This window comes from Alligator sinensis, unplaced genomic scaffold (genome assembly GCF_000455745.1).
Source record: "Alligator sinensis unplaced genomic scaffold, ASM45574v1 scaffold198_1, whole genome shotgun sequence".
In the NCBI taxonomy this organism is placed as follows: domain Eukaryota; kingdom Metazoa; phylum Chordata; order Crocodylia; family Alligatoridae; genus Alligator; species Alligator sinensis.
Window position 1 is genome coordinate 3,516,651 of NW_005841906.1, and position 22,897 is coordinate 3,539,547.

Below are 22,897 nucleotides of genomic sequence, written 5' to 3' on the forward strand. Positions count from 1 at the left end.
CCCCCCCCCCCCAAAAAAAAAATTTCAAAAAGGAATCCACAGTATCAAAAACATTCTGACTTGTTGTGGTCTTTCTGAATTCTTTCCAACAGAAAAAAAACCCTCTCCATTATTTTTCTGTAGTCAAGAAATGAATGAAAGCCAAAAGCTGGCATTTTCCAAGGGGTACCTGGAGTCTAACAACAGGTATTTTGAATCTAAAAAGGTTGAGAATCAGTCATCTAGTGGAACAATATAACAGCTGGGCTATGATCAGAAAAGTCTCACTAATCAAGATCCTCACCTAAGTTTACTAAATGAATTTTGCTACTAGACTGCACTGGATTTTTTTGAATCACATGTCCATATTTGTAAGTAGAACCCTCCTTGGGAGCTAGTAATGGCCTTCTCTCCCAATCTTAAAATGTCCAGGTGGCCCTTCATTTTAAGGCTATTATAGTGCCTTTACATTTCTGTGGCCACACCTATATGAGCAGCCAACTATGCAGTTGTACTGTGCAGTCATTTACTACTTGCTTAAGTAAATACTAGATGACTGTGCAGTAACCAGTGTTACTCAGTAGTCCCATCACCGCATGGTTATTTTTAGTAGCAACAAGTAACTGTGCCGTAGCTTGTCGTTACTGTGCAGTAGCGTCGGCATCATTGTTTATGCCCAGCAATGCTACGTTGCTGTAGCAATGAGCTATGGCACAGTAGCTTGTTACTACGGCAATGTAGTGTCTTGTGTTTCCATAAAAAAGCTTCTAAGCTAACTTTTTCAATTTCAATAAAAACATAATGTGATGGAAATTAATTCTGAGTCTTCTCAGTTGCTTGTTACAACAGTTACACATTTGGACCATAGTACCACCAGTAGGCAGATAAGAATTGGATCCTAAAGCTGTGGCAGCTTTTTTGTGTATGTATACAATGGTGGCGTTCCAGGAATGTAGAGATAGCTAAGTTAGCTCATAATAAGGAAGAAATCTAGCTATGGCAGACTGGAACTCTGCATAAGCTAATAACCTGTTGAGAACCAGCTTGAGCATCTCAACATTACATGATGGGGTCGTGGAGACATATATGCCATGTCCACACATGGTGTGGACATTTGGTTCCCTAGGGACTAGTGACGGCACACCTTGTGCCACTGCTAACTGTCCCTGGGGAATGCCTATGCCACACATGCTCTGCTGTGTGGCAAGTTACATTGGAGGAAGTAGGGGAAGCTGGGGCTAGCACTGGGCTGGTCCCGGCAGCCTTACCTGAGGTCCTGGGGGCCTCCTGGGGCTGCAACAGTGGCGGCAGCTGCAGCGCAGCTCTGCCTTTTTTCTCCGTGGGTTTTTTTGACCCTTGGATATCCAGGGGTCAAAAAACCCTCCACCTTGCTCCCTTGCACCGCGGAGAACTGAATGTGCGGTATGTGGCACCACAGATGTGTTTGCAGCACCACATATTGTACAGCTGCGCTTGTCTGGACACAGCCATACAATGATAAAAACTTACTGATAAATCTGTCTCTTTTAGGGAGCTATGCCCCTAAATCTGAAGGTCTTTCTGCATTTTTACCTGGAGGAGGTAGCAGTAATTGTCTAAATTTTTCTATATAATGTTTGGCTAGGAAATTACAACATTTCTTCTTATGATGTGCACTTTATCTCAATAATCCTTGGCTTCACATCTTTAAGTACCATTTCATACACGTGGTCCCTTGAAAATATTATGGAGATAGCAGCTAGGAAAAAAGGCTGCCTTTTTACTTGGCTTGTGTTGAACCTATTGTACTTATGCATTCTGTAGGCTAATTCAGCTCCCAGTATACTTTTAGGTGCAATTTAAAGTATTCATCTGTTATATAATGTCCTATACTGGCTGGATCCTAATGACCCATTTGGGGTCACCTCACTCCATATTCTTCTTGAAAACTGAGACATCTCAGGCACACTCACTCATGGCCCTTAGGTTTTAATGTTCAGGAGTTTGTTGTAGCTATATCATTTGCAAGAATATTTAAAAACACTTCTAGGCTTGTATTTAGTGTTTGGCAACTGCATGCAGTTATAGGGGATCCCTGCAATTGATGTAATGTCTTTAAGGTTGTGCAAAACAGGCCAAATACAAATACAAAAATCCTCTTAGTACAAAAGTATGTAGTCAGATCTTGTGTAAACAGCATCAGCCAAAGCTTTTAGTTGGGGTTGTCAACTTTATTTTATTAATAAAGAGTCCATTATAGGCAGCAGTTTTGTGACTTAAACTGGAGCCAACAGACTACAAAGGTAGCAAAAAGCTACTTTTTTTTTTAACTCTCTCCAGCTCAAATCCTTTGCTTAGCATAGCTAAATTGGACCTGAGAATCAGGGCCTCAAACTACAAAATCTACCAACACTTCTTACCAGATATCTGGAGCATTCACTGAATAATGAGACAGGGTGTTCTGTGTGGACTACCTCTGTACTCTTTCAAGAGAAATGCTGTTTGCAAGAAAGCTTCTGAAGACTGCAGCCGCTCCAAAGAGTGAAGTGCTGCTGGATGCTAGCACAGTAGAGCTGCAAAAAAATAGGCATCCGTAATTCCGAGACTCTGCTTCCCAGGGGAGCAATAGCTTGATCCTATGTTCTTTTGTACTTCTTGTTTGAGGACCTGCAGTTTAAAGCTGAATAGATCATAGGGGAAGCTTTAGTGGAAGCCAAGAAACACTGCAGGCTTTTCTTGTAGGATCTAGCAGTTGAAGACAACATCCTTGCAAAGTTTTCACATACAGATGTAATACTGTTCTTCCCAAGGGCAAAATAAAAGTGAGCTAGCACTCATGGTTGTCTCTGGAGTTGCACCTACTACACCAGTGTTTAAAGCTGCTCAAAAGAACAACAGAGAAACACCCAACCACAAACAGTACTTTACGAAGCTATAGAAAAGCCAAAGAGTTTTAAGACCACCATCAATAGAATTCTTTCTTCTTTATATAATGCTGCCAGCTTTTTTAATTTTATACTTACAAAAAAAGAAATAATCAACAACCAGAACAAGTCAACTAGAATTTTCTTAATATTTAAAAAAGAGCTATGTTACTACTACAGCAACAAAATGCTTACTGCTACCCCAGTCACTACTTCAAGTGCAATTTTCTTTTTCCTGACTCTAACAACCTTCACATATTTACAGACTTAAAATCACCTGCTACAAAGGATGTTTACTAGTTTAGAGCTTGGGCTATAAGATTGTCTAATTCTAAATACATAGGAGACTGAAAACCAAAGAGGGTGGCCTTGTTTCAGTGTCTGGTTTTACAGTTATCTAACGCTCATGGGGCCAAATTCTATGCTCTTCTATAGTACTGCAAATATTAGATAATTAACCAATCACTTCAATGTACTCAGCTACTACAGTTTTGAGAAGCCAGACAATGATATTTCACATGCAAATAGTCATATTTGTGTTTAAAATTCACCTTCCATCAATATTTCTAATATTTGTTTAAAGTTGCTGTTTCTGCAAACATTCCTGCCAGTAAACTCATTTGCTATAATAGTCTTTTAAAGCAAACACAAAAGGATCTTAAAACACAGCCAAAATAAATTCCTCTTTCTAAAATCCAAGCGAACATTCATGGAATGTTTTTTGAGGTATTCGCCCAGCTTTACAATTGATATCCTTGTCCTAGGATTAGTGGAAAATTGATGCTTTTAACAAACATCATTTGATCCACCTCCTTTCAGTCTTAGAATTCCAAAAATAACCCTCAAGTCTAAGCATTACCAATTGTTTTCCATTTAAATAATGGAAACACTGGAGAAATAAAATCCATTCCCTAAGATGAATGGCCTTCATGCCACTAGAGGTCACTCTAGGAATTAAGTTAGTATACAGCATGTTGTAAGCAGTAACTGAACTTTTACAGAAATGGCCTGTTGTTGCTTTAGGTTTCAAACAAAAATAATCAGAGGAACAGAACATACTGTAACATTGCAGTGTGATTAAAATTGTGAAATATTAAGAGAAATCTCTCTCTTGTGCCACTTCTTTTCAGGCCATCATCATAGGTGACTTGAGGGCATTACATACAAGTAGACTACTTCTGTTTTGCCTAAAAAACAATGGGCTTCAAGACTGAGAAATGCACATACACAATCAGGCAGCTATGGAGAAGGGCCAGACACAAAGTTGTGTTCACATACCTAGCTCTACTGGGAAGATGCTGTTTTGTTTGTTTCATGCCACGGAGGGGGACAAATAAAATATAAATTTGTCAGACTTCAGGGTAGTAGAAAATCTTCAGGTTGTTCCTGAAAGGGCCCTAAAATAGCCTATTCATGATACTGACTTTTAGTCCAGAAATAATGACCTTACTTTAGATCATTTTTACTTTAAATTAAAGCTATTATTTTCCAGGGACTACCTTGGTTCTGTGTGAGAAAACTCAAACTTCCACTCTTCTCAGCTTCTATTATTTTGTGATTGAAAACACTTGTGTGTCCTTCTGTTATGGCATTAGTTTAGACAGGGAATCTATTTCTTCATCTGAACAAAATTAAAATGGTTTCTCAGTTATGAAACAAAGTAATGAAAGAAACTGAGCTCAGTTTAATTAAAATAGGAAAGTAAAACATAACATAAACTAGCAATCCCAAAGCGGGTGCTGCTTTTCCCTTTCTCCCACCACCCTCCCAGGGATTGTCAGGGACTAGCTGGGAGTCATGAACCGACCAGTTTATATTTTAAAAAAACATATATGTCTCTAGCCATCACAGTTGCACACACACAAAAAAACCCTTCAAAATGTGAGCTATGTATAATTAATGTAGCAATACTTGCCTGTGCTTGTAGAGACCCTGAAGCAATCATGCTGAGGTGTGAATTACCCTATTCATTTCAGTAGGTGCTAATTAAAATGCCAATAATGATAATTAAATGGAAGTGTTGTCAGCTTTTTTCATTTCCAATCAAAGCATATAAGAAGAGAGCATACTCTATTATGATCATCTAAAATGTGTGTAGACCTTTAACAACCCACTGAGAGGGTGAAGCAGAGGCATAATTAATTTCATTTTTTAAAGGAGTTGCTTAATTTTCAAAAGTTTGGGAATATGTCATGTAAATAAAGACACAGAGGACAGTGAGCTGTAGAGAAGGCCACAGACTCCCACCTGAGGGCACCTATACACATGTCCGATGCCTGCTCCAACATGCTCTAATTAGAATGCTTTGGAGAAGACTCAATTAACTGAGTCTGCGGGAGCATGGTAATTAGCACATTCCAGCAGCCTTGATGTCACATGTATTCAGCATCCCCATGCTTCAAAATGGCAGTGATAAAGGTCATTGAACAAGCATTAGTTAAAGCGCCCCGCCATCATTTTGAAGTGCAGGATGCTGAATATACGAGACACTGTGGGTGCTTTAATTAGAGCAGCTCCTGGGAGCTGCTCTAATTAAAGGCTTGCCCCAACCCTGGAGCATATGTAAAGATGCCCTGATGAATAACCATGTGCAATCTTAATACAAATGGAAACATAAACTGCACTAAAATCTGTGCTCCTATGCGCGCTTCAGTCAGAATTTGATGGCAGTTGAGGTCCAAATGCTGGGATCCAAGGAGAACAAGAAGCAATGGCATATTAGTTATCACTTTTTCTGACTCAGTTATTTCTTACTGTGCGAGGAGAGGGGTTTTCAAAGAAAGTTTTCTGCATAATGGCATTGTGGAGTGCCCCTTCAAAAATTACAGTGTGAATACCAAGTTTCAGTCCAAACTTCGTTGCTACAAGCCAAGCCAAGTCATAAATCCTGGAAAAACAGAGTTTTGTAATAAAAACACTGATGAAACAAGGCACCCTTTGACTCTGAAATCTGAGGACAGGTTCCTCTGATGGTCCAAATCTTCCACCTTTACTTAAATTAAATTGTACCTTACTTTGCAAACAGCCCCACTGAAAACAATGTGGCTGCTCAGAATTCAGAAAAAATGTAGCTAATGCAGCATAGGTAAGCCCTAGTTACTTTAGGCAAACATGGTCCTAATGTGGACACAGCTCAGGTGGCAAAGCTATATTGTTTTGTGGTAAAATAAAAACTACCTGCCACAACAGAAACATGTATGTCAAGACTATTTCCTGCCCGCCTAAGATCTCTACTCCACTCTCATCTACAGCAGCTGCTCTCAGGTCTGCTGGACACTAAGGGTTTGAAAGTGGGGCCTGGGGGCAAGGCTGCAGCAGCCTTGCTGGCAAACTCATGGATCTTGAATGTGCCCGTGGACTCAGGTGGGTGGAGGGTGCTCAGCCCTATTCTTCCTTTATAGCAGTACAGATCTACATGAGATGCTATATGAACAGAAGACTAATTCTACTGCACATTAGCACGGAGGGAAAGCCCATGCTAATGCACTAATGCACAGTATATTTAGTCTAACGCGCAGTAGCTTAACAAAAAAAATGTTCCTCTGTGCTAATGCGCAGTAACACCGATTATGACACATTAATTTAGTATCTGTCATTACAGGTACTAAGCTTAATGTGCCGTAATTACAGCGCATTAATGCATGTGTAGACATACCCAGTATAGACACAAGAGTTTACTCTAATGTCATGTTGATTCAATTCCATTGTTTTTATTGCTTTATTTTCTGCAGTAGTGTTTGATGGATGTAAAACTGGAACAATATAGTGGAGAATCAGACCAAATATTTTACTCATTTGCTATTTTATAGTACCTTATCATAATGCTGCTCTTGAATCACATCAGGTATATCTATGGCCCAAATCCTAGTATGCCTCTAAAGTGCCTCCAAGTTAGCTTGCTACTTATCTCAGAGGTACATATCTCCCACAGAAAAACTATTCTTAAGTTTCCCATTGTGTCACTGGGAAGCTTAGTGCAGCCCCTACTGAACACAATGGAGATGATTAAGCTTCCCCTTTTGGGTGTAAGAGGGAGGCAGCTGGGTGCCTTCAGAAGGTGATCCTATTATACCTGTTCATTCTGTTCTGCCCTGGGGAGGTGCCTACCTTTGTGCTCAAAGACATCTCCCATTATATTTATAGGGAAACCTATGAACTGGATAACTAATGTGCTTCTGTCAGGCAGTAGTTCAGGCTCCTCAGATGCACTAAGTGGGAAGTTCCTTAACTAGCAATCCTTGTACTTGGCTGGTGCACTTAACATGGCACACATCAGAGTTGCCAGATGGAGGAGGAGCCCTCCTACCTTACAGCCCAGTAGTCTAGTAATTAGATCATTTTTCAAGCAGTGGGAAAGGCAGGCAGGCAGGCATTAGACCAGGGGCTGGCAGTGTTTATGGGCAGAGTGCCAAAAATACCTGCAACCTCTACTTCAGGGATAGGCAACCCCTGGCATGGGTGCCAGAGTGCGGCAAGCGAAGGCATTTTGCTTGGCACATGTGCCTCAGGGCGGATGGTGGGGAAGGGGCTGTGCTGCACTGCCATAACAAGGATCAGGCCCCTTGTGGCTCCCCTGCCATTTGCCTCTGGCATGCCAACATCTTACAAGTTGAGATTGCAGGTGTTTTTGGCACTCTGTCTAAAAACACTGCTGACCCCTGCTCTACTTGTAAGACGTTGGCATGCCAGGAGTAGATGGCAGGGGAGCCATGAGAGGCCCAATCCTTGTTGAGGCAGCACAGCCCAGGCTCCTTCACTGCCATCCACCCTGTGGTGCATGTACACCCACTGCTGGCAATGAACCGGGCTGGGGCTCCGCAGATCTTGGTGTAACTTTGTGCAGCCTCCCTGCTACCTGCCATGAGAAGCCTGGGCTCTGTGGTGGGTGGCAGGGGTCTACCCAGAGCCTAGGTCAGCTGTGGCAGGCAGTCAGGAGGCTGTGAGCAGCTGCACTGGGATTCATGGAGCTCCAGTCCGGGTCATTGTTGGCAACAGGTACATGAGTGCCTCAAGATGGACAGCGGAAAAGGGGCTGGGGCTGCACAGTCACAAGGATCGGGCCTCTGACAGCTCCATCACCATCTGCCCCAGGTACACATGCACTCGCTGCCAGCAAGAAGCTTGGCTGGGGCTCCACAGACCCCCGTGCAGCTGCCTGCAACTTTCCAGCTGCCTGCCACAGCCAGGCTGGACTCTGGGCAGGCCCCTGCTGTCCGCCACAGATCCCAGGCTGCTTGCAGCCGGCAGCAGGGAGGCTGTAAGTAGCTGCACCAGGGTACACAGAACCCCGGCCTGGCTTGTTGGTAGTGGATGCATGTGCACCTTTGGGCAGATGGTGGGTGAGCTGTGAGGGGTCCAATCTTTGCTGCAGCAGCACAGCTCTGGCTCCTTCCCTGATGTTCACCCCAAGGCACATGTGCCAAGTAAAATATCTTCATGTTCCACGCTTTGGCACGTGTGCTGGGGCTTGCCAACCCCTGCTCTAGACCTCTGTCCGCTGAGAGGTTTGAAGCCACATCACTCACTCACCAATACAGTGCTCTGACTACTTTGCTATTGGCTGGGTAGGGATGAGGGCATTTTTATCTACTCTTGTTGAAGCTGGCAGCCCAGAATGAGAAAGCTAGGACCAGGAGCACAGCAAGCAAAAAGAAGCCTGACTATGTGGCCCAGGGAGAGTCCCTGGCTTTGGGGGAGAGGGAACCCTGGGTTTTGTTCTTTAGTCTCCATGATCATTAGCCATTTTGTTCAATGACTATGTAATGCAAAATGTATGGTCAATTCAGTCAGCAAGCAAGAGGGAACTTGACGCAGTATCTTAATGGTTAAAGCATGCAGCAAGGAAGAGGGAGGCCTAGGTTCTGGTCCTTGCTCCCTAGATTGCTCATTCATTTTGCATGATTTAGTCATTGGCTAAATGGATAAGTCTGGGGAGTAGAGAGTAGTGGCGGGGGGTGTGCAATAACTAGCAATCAGGCTCTTAGTGGCTATGTTTTATTTCTTCTGAGTCTGCTCTGAAACGTAGAGGAAAAAGAAAATATTAATCTGATTATGTCTCAATCATGTGTAGCTACACCTTATTCTGTGAATGCCCCTATTGAAATGAAGGTCCACTGGAGTCTTATGGACCATTGGGACAGTGTGTTTAAGATGCACTAATTTCTTAGCCAATGGCACAAAAGAGAGTATTATGGCTAATACCACAACCAGCTGCTTTTGACTTTACAGTTGAATGCACAGATACCCATTTAGAGGGCAGCTATGAGCATGAGTCTAAAGCAGGGTCTGAACTCATGCCTCCAGAACTATAGCACATAACCTTAACCACTCCTACTGAAAACAATGAAATTATTTGTAGAGAAAGGTACTCATTAGGCGCATCTACACAAGATGTCTACTGTGGAGTAGACTAATTCGTTCCGCAGTAAACACTGCATGTCTACACGTGTATCTCTATTAGTGGTAATCAATGGCTCAATGTTTAGCTGGCAGCCAGTATCAAGTGGAGTGCTACAGGAGTCAGTCCTCAGTTTTGTTCAATATCTTTGTTAATGATCTGGAAGATGGGATGGAGTGCACCCTCAGCAAGTTCATGGATGACACAAAGCTGGAGGGTGTAGTAGACACATTGGAGGGTACTGCTAGGATTCAGAGTAACCTAGACAAATTGGATGACTGGGCCAAAAGAAATCTCACGAGGTTCAACAAGGACAAGTGCAAGGTTCTGCATTTAGGATGGAACAATCTCATGCACCACTACAGCTTTGGGACTGACTGGCTAAGCAGCAGCTCTGCAGAAAAGGACCTGGGGTTACAGTGGACAATAAGATGGATATGAGTCAGCAGTGTGCCCTTGTTGCCAAGAAGGCTAACAGCATCCTGGGCTGCATTAGTAGGAGTGTTGTCAGCAGATCAAGGGAAGTAATTATTCCCCTCTATTCTGCACTGGTGAGGCCACATCTGGAGTACTGTGTTCAGTTTTGGGCCCCCCACTACAGAAAGGATGTGGACTAGTTGGAGAGAGTCCAGAGGAGAGTAATGAAAATTGTTTGGGGGTTGGGGCACATGACTTATGAGGAGAGGCTGAGGGAACTGGGTTTATTTAGTCTGGAGAAGAGAAGACTGAGAGGATTTGATAGCAGCCTTTAACTATCTGAAGGGTGGTTCCAAAGTGATGTTCTCAGTGGTGGCAGATGACAGAACAAGGAGCAATGGTCTCAATTTGCAGCAAGGGAAGTTTATGTTGGATAATAGGAAAAACTTTCTCACTAGAAGGGTGGTGAAGCAATGCAGCAAGTTACCTAGAGAGGTGGTGGAATCTCCATCCTTGGAGGATTTAAGACCCAGCTTGACAAAGCCCTGGCTGGAATGATCTAGTTGATGATGGTACTGCTTAGAGCAGGGAGTTGGACTAGATGACCTCTTGAGGTCCCTTCCAATCCTAATGTTCTATGATTCTATTATTCTATTAGGTTGGAGTAAATTAATTAACTCCACAGCACCACAAGTATAGACAGTGACATGGTTGGCTGGGGCACAAGGATGACTGCTGGCTAGCCCTGCACTGGAGCACCCTCATACCCCAGTCAGCCCCTCCACAGCATGTTGAGCTACAGGGGAACAGCCCTGGGCTGGAAGGCTGAACCCCCCATTCAAACAGTGCATCTGGGAGCAATAAGCTCCAGAGTTTATTGCTTCACATTACTTGCACATGTAGATGTGCTCATTGTCAATGAAGACAGTAGAATTTGGCCCATGCTGACTTATATAAGGCTTCTTTGCAGAGACAGAAGTACAGTACAATCTGACATTCTTCATCTCTAATGAAACTCCTCAATTATTGGTGTGCTTTTTTAACATCTATCAAATGGCGATTTAGAAGAGGAGACTGCTTAAGAACAATGGACAGAGAATGGGGATTTCATTCAATGAGAAATACACATCTTAAGGTGGCTGTCAGGGGAAAAAGACCATCGCTGTTGAAAGTCCAACTAAAATAGCTCCTTAAAGAGGTTAGCTCCTTAAAGAATTTGGAACATAAAATGCTTTAAATAATAAAAAAAGGCAGCTGGAAGATGTTAACACTTAGTTTCTAATTGAAACGCTGTGTTTTATTTTATTTCAACAAACCTTAATTTGGCTTTTTACCAAGCAATTTTTGCTTAAAATCCCTTGATGACTTTATGGTCATCAAGAAAGATCCTAAGAGAGTTGACACCTGTTATTCTGTGGAAGAATACACACTGAATAAGATAAGCAGGAAAATAATGAGCTCCAATTTATAGAATAAACATTAAGTCAGAACATACAGAATATTTAGAAGGATGAATTAATGAATGGAAAAAAAGTCTGGAAAATATTTTGTGTGGTCCAGACTTACTGATGATAAGCACAAAGCAATGTTCTCACAAAAGCCAAAAACACATGGATGGCCCACTGCATTGAGGAAACATAATGAAATATTTACAATTTTGGCATGCAACTGGCAGAATCTATGCAATACCATTTCCCTGGGACCTGAAGAAAAGTCCATGCTTACCTCTTTATGAAAAGCAGTTGAATATTTATTAAAACAGCATTTTCAACACCTTTTTCTATATGCAACAAGGAGTCATTAAATGGTTGAGACAGGGCCAGATGTTACAATGTAGACTGAAACATACAATTGGAATGCATACAGCTTTTACTTCTTTGAAACATGGCATAAAGAATTCTCACAGACAGCAGTGTCATGGTGCATCTTAGAGCAGCTTCTAACTGCAGCATATTGTGTTAGATTCCATGTTGGTGTAATTGTGTATAGTTCTGCTGAAGTCAATAACACTACAATCATTTACACCCACTTAGGAATTGACTCATTGAATGTACCTGCTGAGGATTTGGGTGATTTTGGCTGCTGACAAACATGGGGAAAAAACCCCAAAACAGCACTTTGCTGGAAAAGAAAATGCGTAGTTCAACCCAGCTCTCTAGCGTCTGTATAGATCGTGCACTTCAGCGCGGCTTTTTGGTGCTTTTATCTAATAGCTGATTGAATCAGCTATTAGATAAAAGCACCAAAAAGCCCCGCTGAAGTGCACAATCTATACAGACATGGAGCAAGCTGAGTAAAACTAACACAATGCCTCTTTTGGGCATGCACTGCACTTGGTACAGGCTTGGGCTGAGCTTAAAGTAAAATGCTGATTTTGGGGTTTTTCTCACATCTGTAAGCAGCCTATGTCTCTTAAACTTGAGGACCCTAAGCATTTGATAGTCAAAGCAATTGGCATAATGAATGCATGTTATTTCTACCTTGGGTATGCTGGTGTTTTTTTCCTCTTCCCTATGCCCATTCTTCAGAACTTAACCCTTCAGAGAAGGTAATATCTTTCTGTATGCTGTCTAGATCTGAGCACAAGTAACAATTATATTAAATATTCTATAGTCATTTTGAACTGCATTAATAAACAACTCAGATTTTGTGCTCATGTCACAATCCTTAGTTTGCACTTCAGGCACTGAATAAATAAGTTGAGGGAGTTAGGCCCTTAGTTTGGCATTTTGGCTTTTAGGGTACCGATATATATGCAATGAGGCTGCTCTGATGCACTATAATTACAGTGCATCAGAGCAGACTCGATTACTCGAGTCTGCTGGAGCATGGTAATTGCTATGCTCCAGCAGACTCCAGCATCACGTGCATCAGCATCCCCATGCTGAAAAATGGTGGTGGGGGTGCTTTAACTAAAACTCATTCGACAAGCTTTAGTCATAAAGTGCCCCTGCTGTGCCATTTTTCAGCTCTGTCTCTTTGTTTTTGGTGGGGGGGGGGGGGGGGGTGTCTCAGAACTGCTCTACTTAAAGTGTTCCCTACCCCCAACACATACACTTCTGCAGCACATGTATAAAAGCCCTTCATGACTTGTATCATAGGATTGGCCTTTAGGGAAATAATGTTGTGTTAAATTTCATTTTATAATAATAAGCAAGTATAGAAATAACGTACAAAGTTTATACAGAATACTGTCAATATGGAGTCACACTTTTTGGATGTACATACTCGTGACACCTAACTGGAGTCCTCTGGAAACTGACTTCTGGAGCTACAAACACTCCTTTATCAAACTAAGCATTTGGTGTGAGGTTATATAAAAACTGTAGCTCCATTTCCTCCAGCTTATTCCAACTAGTGGCGTCAGAACTTTTATTAATGTTCCTGTTGTCCCTTTGGCAGTTGTGTCGATATATTATTTTTCAAGCATTTTTAAAATATTTGTCTAGTTTAATGTTAAAATGTAACAGCTGAACAGTGCTATTAGGGGCTATCAGTGCTGCGTCATTTAGGTCAGGCCAGCTTGTTGGCCTCTATTATGGACCAATTCATTGGCTCTGTCTTGAGTTTGTTGAGTTCAATGGCTCTGTACTGAGTTCTGCTGAGTTTGCTTCTCAGCCTTCTGGCTAGGATCAAGGGTACTCCAGCACATTGTCTGAATCTTGGAAGAAAACCAGATATAAGTGCTGGCTATCTTACAAAAGCAAGATATTGGTTTAGTAGTCCAATAAGATGCAGCACAGTCTAAAATGACTCCAACTTTCCAGGTGAGTAAGAACTATGGGTCTCATCTCTGGGAGTCTCTGAATAAGGAGGCTTTAAAGCACCTTAAGCTGAGTCTTGCGGTATGGCTAAACTGATACTCATTCTTAGTACTAACTGAAATCCAGAACTAAGAGGATCCAAGAAGGCAAAAAATCTGAGGACAGAGAGGATTCAGATCTCTCTCTTCTTGTTTTGGCATTAAAAAAAACTAACGCTGCTTACAGATGTTAAAAAAACAAAACAACCTCTCCCCCGCCAAACTGTGCTTTACTGGAAGAAGCAGTATGTTACTTCAACCTGGCTCTGCAGCATCTGTATAGACTGGGTACTTTGGTGGGGCTTTTTGGCACATTTACCTAAAGCTAATTCAATTAGCTATTAGATAAAAGCACCAAAAAGCCCCATTAAAGTGTCCGATCTACACAGACATCGGGCAAGCCAGGTCCAACTAAGGCACTGCCTCTTCTGGGCATGCTCTGGGCTCTAAGAAGTAAAGCATTGCTTTTTTTAACATCTGAAAGCAGCCTTAGAGGTCACTTTTTAAGAGGAATGTTTTATAAAGTTTTTGAATAACTTCATTCACTACTTATGACATCAGTTATCATGTTAGTAAAATCTTGACAGTATTCTTGAAAGATATGAAAAGGTGATGTGTAGCCATTACACATTGTGAGGAAAATGTATCACCTACTGCAGAACATATGAAAAACAAACGAAGGCCAAATATTTTACTTGATCTCAATCGCATACACTGTGCTTTCACTTGGTGTAAATTCAGTGTAAAAGAATATCCTGCCCTTACCTAGAGCTGCCCTTTGCATGTGGCGCTGGGTTATCTCTTCTTTCAGATGGTCTGTGAAAGACATAAATACAAATGGTTAAAGAGGTTTCAAACTTTCATAGACTTACAAAGTCATTAGTTACCTCGCACTATTTGAAGTTGCCCATGCAGCTAGCCAAATTAAGGGTACTTCCTATGGAGTCCACAGGGGAGGAAATGGCTGTTGGAGCTCTCCCACTTGTCTAATGCAACTAAACAGGAGCAGACATGGTTTGGCCCTATATATCCTAAATTTCACTTTATCCAGTATGAAAGAGTGGAAATTAAGCTGTCTCCTTTAAATGAAGTCAAGCACTTTCACAGGATAATGATCTCCTGCTGTTAGATACAAGAGAAGGCCAAGGAAGGCAGAAGACAGATAGAATTCCAAGTATTCATTCAAACAGACTTGTAGACGCTAGAGAAGGAAAGGAGCTATTAGGTCATCTAGTCCATCTCTTTGCCAGTACAGAATTGGTTCCCTGCAGAACCTTTTTTCATGTTTCGTCCAACTCAATATTAATGTCCCATGTGGCAGAGCTTCTGCAGCTTCCACTGCTTAACACATCTCAGGGTCAAGATGTCATTAATATAAACTCAGAATTTCCCATTACTTAATTTCATTATCCCATTACTCCTTGTTATGCTCCCATGCCCTACACAATTTCCTTCACCCTTCTGTTCTTAAGTTCACCCTTGATCCTGTGACACTGGTGTGGTTCACCAACTATATCAAACCATAATTAAATTACTAGATGGATAATCATTGCTCAATGTTAAAAGCTGAACCAATAAAAGAAAAAACACAACAACAAAAACACAAAAACAAAAATATACAACTCCAACAAGCAGGCCTGTTCTGAGAACAAGAAGGGATAATTTTTCTTCTTGGGATTCCAGATTAAATTGATTTCTAAACAGAGCGCCCACCCTGCTTGAACTGCCTCAGCACCTTGGCACCACCCCAGAGCACCATGAGGTCACCAACTTCTTCCCGGGTCCAGCTGGGGGCCTGGGCAGACAGCACAGGCATGCAGGGTCAGGGCTCGATGGAAAGGATGGTGAGGACATCATGTTCTGCACCGGCTCTCTGGGTCCCCGTGCAGCTGTCCCTGTGATACCAGACCTGGGTAACTGCCAGCAGTGCCCAGCACAGGGGCACAGCCAGGGACTGGGAGCTATACCACAGAGACACTTCACCACAGGATCTACAAGGACAGGAGACAGTGCTGAAAGTGAGCAGCTGCAGGGAGCAGGTGCTGGCCCTGCTGGGGGGATCTCAGGGCTGGGCAAGGGGTGCAGCAGGCTGCAGCCCTTTGCAACACACACCTGTGGCCAGGCAGCAGCTCTGGCGAGGGGACAGGCCAGGCAGAGGCAGCCTGTCTTCTGCCCTGGGGGGCACATGGGGCCTGCAGTGGTCCTGGGGATTGCACAGAACCCACCAGACTTCTGTGTAGTTGGTGTGCCCCAAGGGAAAAAAAGGATGCAGGCTTTTATAGCCTGCAGCTAGGGGCTGCCAGACAGCCAACCCAGCCCTGGGGCAGAAGAGGCTCCCAGCCAGGAGCCCTGGGGCTGGCCTCAGGCTGGCCCCCTAGTGGCAGGGCAGACACAGCACTAAACTTAATGCCAGGTCACATCTACATGCGCATTACTGCACATTAACTAATTGCAACTAAATTTGATACCTGCATTTGCAGGTATCAAATTTAGTCATCATTAGCCACTTTTACTGTGCAGTAAGGGTATGCATGTGTAGACATGCACCCTTATTGCGCAGTAAACTAGGCTAGGGTGCATAACACGTCTTGTATAGACATGCCCAAAGGGCACTTTTATACATGGTCAGGGGAGCAGGGTGGTGCTTTAATAAGTGAGGCTCCAAGAGTGCTCTAATAAAAGTGCTGCAGTGTCTTGTGTCGTAGCATCCCCACACTTCAAAATGGCGGCAGGGGCACTTGAACTAAAGCTCGTTCAGCAAGCTTTAGTTAAAGCACTCCTGTTGCATTTTTAAGCTTGGGGACACCAATACATGAGACATAGAGGCTGGCTGGTATGTGGTAATGACCATACTCCAGCAGTCTTGATTAATTGTGGATGCTAGATTAATTGAGTCTGCTCCAACGTGCTGTGTACAGGCACCCAAAGTTCCTTTCAGCCAATAAAACCCCAGGTTTAAATAAGCTGAATGAGTAACACAGTAACACTAGCTCCCTGAGTGACATAACAAAGATATTTGAAAACTAATTCATTTAGAAAGTAAGAATTCAGCTAGCAGTACTCTAACTCCATCTATCTCAAACTGATTACAGGGATGAACAATTTCAGCACATATGATTGTACAAACTTTGATATTAGTTACTAAGATAAAAATAACACTTAGACTAGAAAAAAAATTCCTTAACACTATCAGTAGCAGGTGTTTCCCACACCTGGAAAAGAAGCATGGCTAAGATCAGTCAGGTTTGGTGTAAACTTAATAATTTTGTTGGTATAACTATTTTACTGTGTCTTTTTTTAACCAAAATATTTATACCTGTAGTGTGAACACATTTACATTGCTTATACTGTTATAATGATGATTTAATCCAGGTCTACAGTACATTTTTTTCACGAATACTTATTTCAGTCAGGGGCATGATGAAGCGTGATTTATGACCACATATCCATACTGGCAAAACCATACTTTCACTAATATAATTTATTCTGCTGAGGAGCAGATAGGGGAGGGGAAAATTGTGTGGGTGGCTGGAAAGTTTAGTTTTGCTGGTTTAAGCCGAGTCCATCCTAGGAGAATTTTACCAGCGTGGCATACTAACTATACTGGCCAAACCTTCCAAGTGCAAACCTGGCTTTATATTGACATAGTTATTTCCCTTATCTATGGGAGTAGGTATATTATTTAAAAGAATCCTCATTCTAATATAACTGCACCCATTCTAGAAGGTTGTCCCACTTCAATTGGTATAGATAAAGTGGTACAACTTTTGAGTATAAAGAAGTCTTCAGACAACCAGTAACAGCTGGAATAGATCATTCTTTCTTGTGCACCATAACTTCAAAAGTAAAGCCAATAGGGGAATAAGAGCCTACCTTTTAATATACAATGATAAAGGAAATGATCAAGGAAATTTTGCCAAGGACTGCAGGCCTGGCCCTTTATGCAAGTCTTTTTTGATTGGGTTTCTTCCTCAGTCACAAGAAAAGGGGTTGCATTCATTTGAGTCCAGGAGTCTAGATAGTACACAGCTTTTCAAAACAGCAAGTTTAACTTCTCTCCAATTAGCAGAAAATGTTCTGAGGAAGATTGTAGCCTGGCCAAAGTCTTTGGTCCCTAGGGCTCAAGGGGAACATGATAACACAGGCAAACAGGTTAAAGTTGAGCAAACCCAATTTGGTTTGACAGACTGAAATATTTCAATTTGAGCTGCTTCAACCTGAAACTAGTTTCTGACAAAAACTGAAATTTTCTATAGAACGTTTTTGAAGAAGGTACTCTTTTAGTTTTCTTTTCATTGACATTTTCTGTGGGGGAAACCAATTCTGACCAGCTCTACTTATAACTCCTTTCAGGGCACAGGTTACCCTGAGGCCAGCTTGAAAGTTCATTAGCGACAGAATTAGGGGACAATTGCAGCACTGTTGCCTGTATAGACCTTTTTATGCAAACAAGCAGAAGACTTCAGTCTTCAGTACTGCCAGTTCTATAATCTTCACAAATACAAATATTTATCTGAAGAAAAATGAAGAATCGCATACTTGCACAAAAATGAGTCTCTTGATCCCAGTAGTGTAAAGCTGTGGACAAGGTAACTCTTAAATGTGGTTTGCAAAAACTGAATTTAAGACTTGGCGATCAGCTCTCGCCATATGGCTAATTATGTTTCTGAAGTCTCACCAAACAAGCAGCTAATAATAGCTGTGCAGCTGATACCAAATCATTTTTTCCAGTGGAGTCATTCTTCATTTGGAGATAACAGTCCCAATGAAATGTTGAATGCTGCAACTCCACATGTTTTGGCAAAAAAGCAGTTTTGGGGAATTTAAGAATTCACTCAGCATGCAGTTAGCTGTCATTAGAGCTGTGATAAATCTGTTGGTTTTGGCTTGTGTTTCTGGACACATGTACCATCCTGAGGTATGGAAAAGGGATGAAATGGCAACAGAAACCTCTAGCCTTGTGACAAGAGACAAAAGGCATGGAGGAGACAAAATAGGAAGCCAAACAGGGAATCATAATGAGGAGCAAGGGAATGCATCTTATGCAAGAAAGCTGCTAATTAAACTTCATCATCAGTGTTTTAAATAGTATAACTCCTTTCAGATTATATATCATTAATAAGCAACTAGTATGAAACGAAATCATTCCAAGTTCTGCCTCAACATCCATTTTGAGCAGTTCCTGTCATTAAATACTTGCATAACTTGATAGCACTTCCCATTGATTAAAAAAGAATGGTTTCAGCTTGGATGTGTAGGAGTTTGAACACAATACCAAACAAGTAAAATCTCAGTTGAACTGCAGAATTATGTATTCCTGCAGATTGAAGCTAGGTACAGACATTACACCTATCTAGCTTTAAGCAGGCAGAAAGTGCTCTAAAGCTGTCACAGCTCTCAGGGCATTTATACACCTCTCTTTTGTCCCACGATGTGCTGGAGATCCGCCGCTTCAGAGCATACTCAACATGTGTAAAAATGCCCTTAGAGCGCTTAAAAATGGCAGATCATGCTCTAAGTTAACCCTCAAAGGATGAGGTATTAGATTAAAGCACTTGCTAAAACACTTTATTGAAGGTCTGTGCTAGATCCCATTGAGGATTAACATAAAGTGCAATCACTGCCAACCCAGGTGGTGTTGTGCAGGGCTGCTCCCTGCTTTTAGCAGACCTCCTGCGTTCTGCCCAAGTGCTGGGCTGGTCCCACCCCCTTGGCTGTCAATGACCCGAGTCAATGACAGCTTTGGATCCCAGAGCAGAGTGACTAGGAGGGGAGTGGGGGAAGAGGGGGTTTCTGTCCCTGCATCCACCCTGGCCCTGCAGCATACTGCAGCCCGGCCAGGGGGCTAATGGGGAAGGAGTCCAGGGTCTCTTTCCTGGCAGCAGAATAGGCTGCGTCCGCAGGGCACAGAGACTCCATTCCCCCACCCTCACTCCTTCAGCTGCAGCCATCTGGCGGAGGGTGAGAGGTGCAGGGCTGGGGACAGGGGCCCCACTGGGCATTCGGGGTGGCTAGCTGTTCAGCTGCTCCTGCAGATTCACAGTTTAGGGCTGCAAGGAACCTCGTGAGATCATCGGGTCCAGTCCCCCTAGGAGGTGTGTGTGTGTGCCCCCAGGCTGCTGGCCTCCCCCGGTGCAGGCAGGCTCCGAGCCTCCCCCACCAAGCAGCACATGTGTATTCGGTTCTGTCTCAACCAAACCTAGAGCACTTTGAGTACAGTGCTGTACTTAGAGTGCTTCTGCCTCAGGCTTCTTAGATTTCATAGATTTCTATGGTTGGAAGGGACCTATTAGATCATCAAGTCTGACCCCAGAAAAAGCACTGGGGTCAAGTAACCCCAGCCAGGTGCTTGTCTAATCTCCTTTTAAACGCCTCCAAGGTAGGGGAGAGCACCACCTCCCTTGGAAGCCCATTCCATATTTTGGCAACCCTTACTGTAAAGAATTTTTTCCTGATGTCCAATCTAAATCTGCTCTCCGTCAGTTTATGGCCGTTGTTTCTAGTAACCCCAAGGGGTTCCCTGGTAGTTACTTGAAGACATTCTTGAATGTTTGTAATTAGCCTGAATGAGGAACAATTATGTGAGAGAAACATTTATAATAACTTTTATTTTTTTGTCTTCAGAAGTTTTTCTTCAGGCCATTTCAGAGATCTGGAGTGAGTTGTCTTCCAAAATATCACATAACAATTGTTTGACTTACTGTACAAACTGACCGATTGATAAATAAATGAATATACTGTACTGTGATTTTAGAAATACTGATGATAAAGCTTACTTTCTGCTTCTTTTGAATGAATATCAAAATATTTAAAGTTTGTCTTATGCCTAATAATCCATTTAAAATAAATACTGTGTTGTGAAAATATGAAGAATACAAATTTAAGTATGAAATGACTGAAAGTAGCAAAGTAAAACATTGCAAACAACTTTAACTTGGACCCTTCAAAAGTATGTGTTTTTAAACAGGTGGTTGGAATTTTTTGTCAGTGTAGATCCGCTTCTAACTTTGGATTGCAGGACTGTGGCAGCAGTCAATAATTACACAAGTCTCAGGTAATTTCTTCTTATCATTACACAAACACACACTTCCAAATGTGGTGTTAGCCCACTGAGCTCTCTCATTCAGCAGACCTTTAAATCTTCACACTGCAGCTGTGGATGCTATATCTCTCCCCCTAAACTAGAGTGGGGTTTTTGGATTATATGAAATGTTTGGCTAAACTTTCTCCACGCAGTGCCCGCTCTTTGTATATATCCTGAGAATGTCCTACCCTCTCTGGGCTCTATGGCCGGCAATAAACACAAGATTACAAGCAAGGATTTTTGTTTTTCTGTGCAGGGTTATGTGCTTCTAGGAGCTGCAAAGAGAAGACATAACGCTAATTTTCATACACCCATGTGATACCCCGCCCCCTTCTAGTGGTCATTCCCATAGAAGAGGCAGACTGTACAGACTTGCAAGACTGGGTCCAGTCACTAGAGAGGAACAAAACCCATGGTGTGTAAGCAAATGTTACCTGCCCCCTTTGGCTGGGGAAGTTTGTTCTGAACTTAAGGAGTCTATTACAGCAAAAGTCACATATATGACAGCTCTGGATACATAGCTGCTAATGAAAATTGGATCCTAAACTTCTAGATTTAACAAGCGTGAACCATTAGTAGGTTAGGAGACTACTAAGCACCCATAAGGTCCACCTCTGAGGAGAGTTATACTATGGAAGCACAGACTTACAGCTGTATCTTCAATGAACTGTAAAAAAAAAACATTCCTAACTACTCCCGACACTCACAGAGAAGGAGGTTTTACAGATGCGGAAATAGGGACATGAACTGAACTTCCCAAATCACATAGAGCCACATTTTCAAACTCACTCATGACTACATTAAGCTTCTGAATGAAGATTTCCAAAATATCTCAGATCTCATTTGGCAATTAACTCATGCTCAGTAGACAAAGATGCTCAGCTCTGCTACCTCCCATTGTGAAACTTATGATTGAACTTTCAAAACATTTGACCCAAATGGTTGTGTTCTTTTGAAAAACAGGCCTCAGTTGAAAGGAGCTGTTATGAAAATATGGCCTAAAGTTAATAAATGTCAGACCCAGGGTAAGATAATAGGTCTTTAGATGAAAGAGGAAACCATATCATTCTTGTAAACAGAGATTCCCTAGCTCCCAGAAGCAGAAGTGTAGGAATGTTGGTGCCCTGGGCAGGGTAGTAGTGTTGAGTGTTGGAGAGAAGGAAGGTGATGGTGCTAAATACTTTCTTCCTTTCACAGAGGCCATTGCAGCTGCTGTGGAAGCATCAGCTGCTGCTGCAACCTCCCCAAGCAAGTTCAGGTTCCCTGGGGGCTGCCATTGTGGTGCCCCCTCTAAATCAATACTTGGGGCTGGTGCCTCAGTCACCCATGTCTAGTTACACTACTGCCCAAAACAACCATTTAGAGCTGTGGGCAAGTGGGCGCAACTTAAAGTAGCCCCTAGAGGCTCCTCCTTAGCATTAACCAAGACAGGATGAAACATTTTGAAAGATATTTAAACAATGTCTTCATTAGCATTTAAAATATGTTGGTTGAAAGCATTTATTTATTTTTTTTATAATCTGACCTGATCTCCTGATCTGGACAGGGCATGAAGGAACACTTGGATTGTGAAGCAAATGGTGAATTCCACAGTAAATTCCCTGGCTGCAGAATCATGGAAACTTGAGGCCCTGAGCATAATTAAGCACATAGATTTTCAGGTGAATTAGTAACTGCTCAAGTTTCCCATTGCACTTATATTCTTTGGTGTCAAAAGTTTAAGTTATCTTTCCTAAAATGCAGAACATCACATATTTTCAGGTTACTCCTTAGAAGTTTGTGGCTGAGGTTACCTTACTAGCTGTCTAAGCACAGGTTGTCATTGTGCCCCATCACACATTACCCTAAAGCCCTAAGTTTCTAGGTATGTGTATTCAAATCATAAAATCTTCCTTTCTTTTGTTGGAGGGTAACTTAGGCAACTGAAGAACATCTGGAAGTTGTTGCTCAGTTATTTATCACATTTATTTATCCACAATTAGATATTAAGCTTGCCCATAACTGTAGTTGCAAAATAATGCCATATGGGTAAGGATTCATTACCCTATAAGCTAATTCTATTTTAATACTGATATTGCAGGTTAGTCTTTAATACCCTGGCTGTTTCTAGGTATAATTGACTGCAGTTTACATCTTGACAGATTCTGAAGGTTAACATAAGGAGAAGCAGTGAGGAAAATAAATTAAAAGGGGCATGTAGCAGTTTACATGGTGCTTTTTATTTGTTCAAATGTCTGTAACTCAAAAAAATCTCAAATAGAGAAAAAGGACACTGGCTCATAGGCACCTAATCATAGAAGAATAGGTTCAGAAGG

The 22,897-nt window shown here is 42.2% G+C and overlaps 1 protein-coding gene across 3 annotated transcripts in view; it reads right to left on the reverse strand.

Moving 5' to 3' along the window:
* Positions 1 to 22,897, reverse strand: part of KIF6 (kinesin family member 6) — a 438,203-nt gene that overhangs the window by 39,693 nt on the left and 375,613 nt on the right. For all 3 annotated transcript variants that reach the window (XM_025197847.1, XM_006018586.2, XM_006018585.2), the window contains one exon: positions 14,264 to 14,314. In XM_025197847.1, the coding sequence (XP_025053632.1) occupies positions 14,264 to 14,314 (51 nt within the window). The remainder of the gene's footprint in view (positions 1 to 14,263; positions 14,315 to 22,897) is intronic.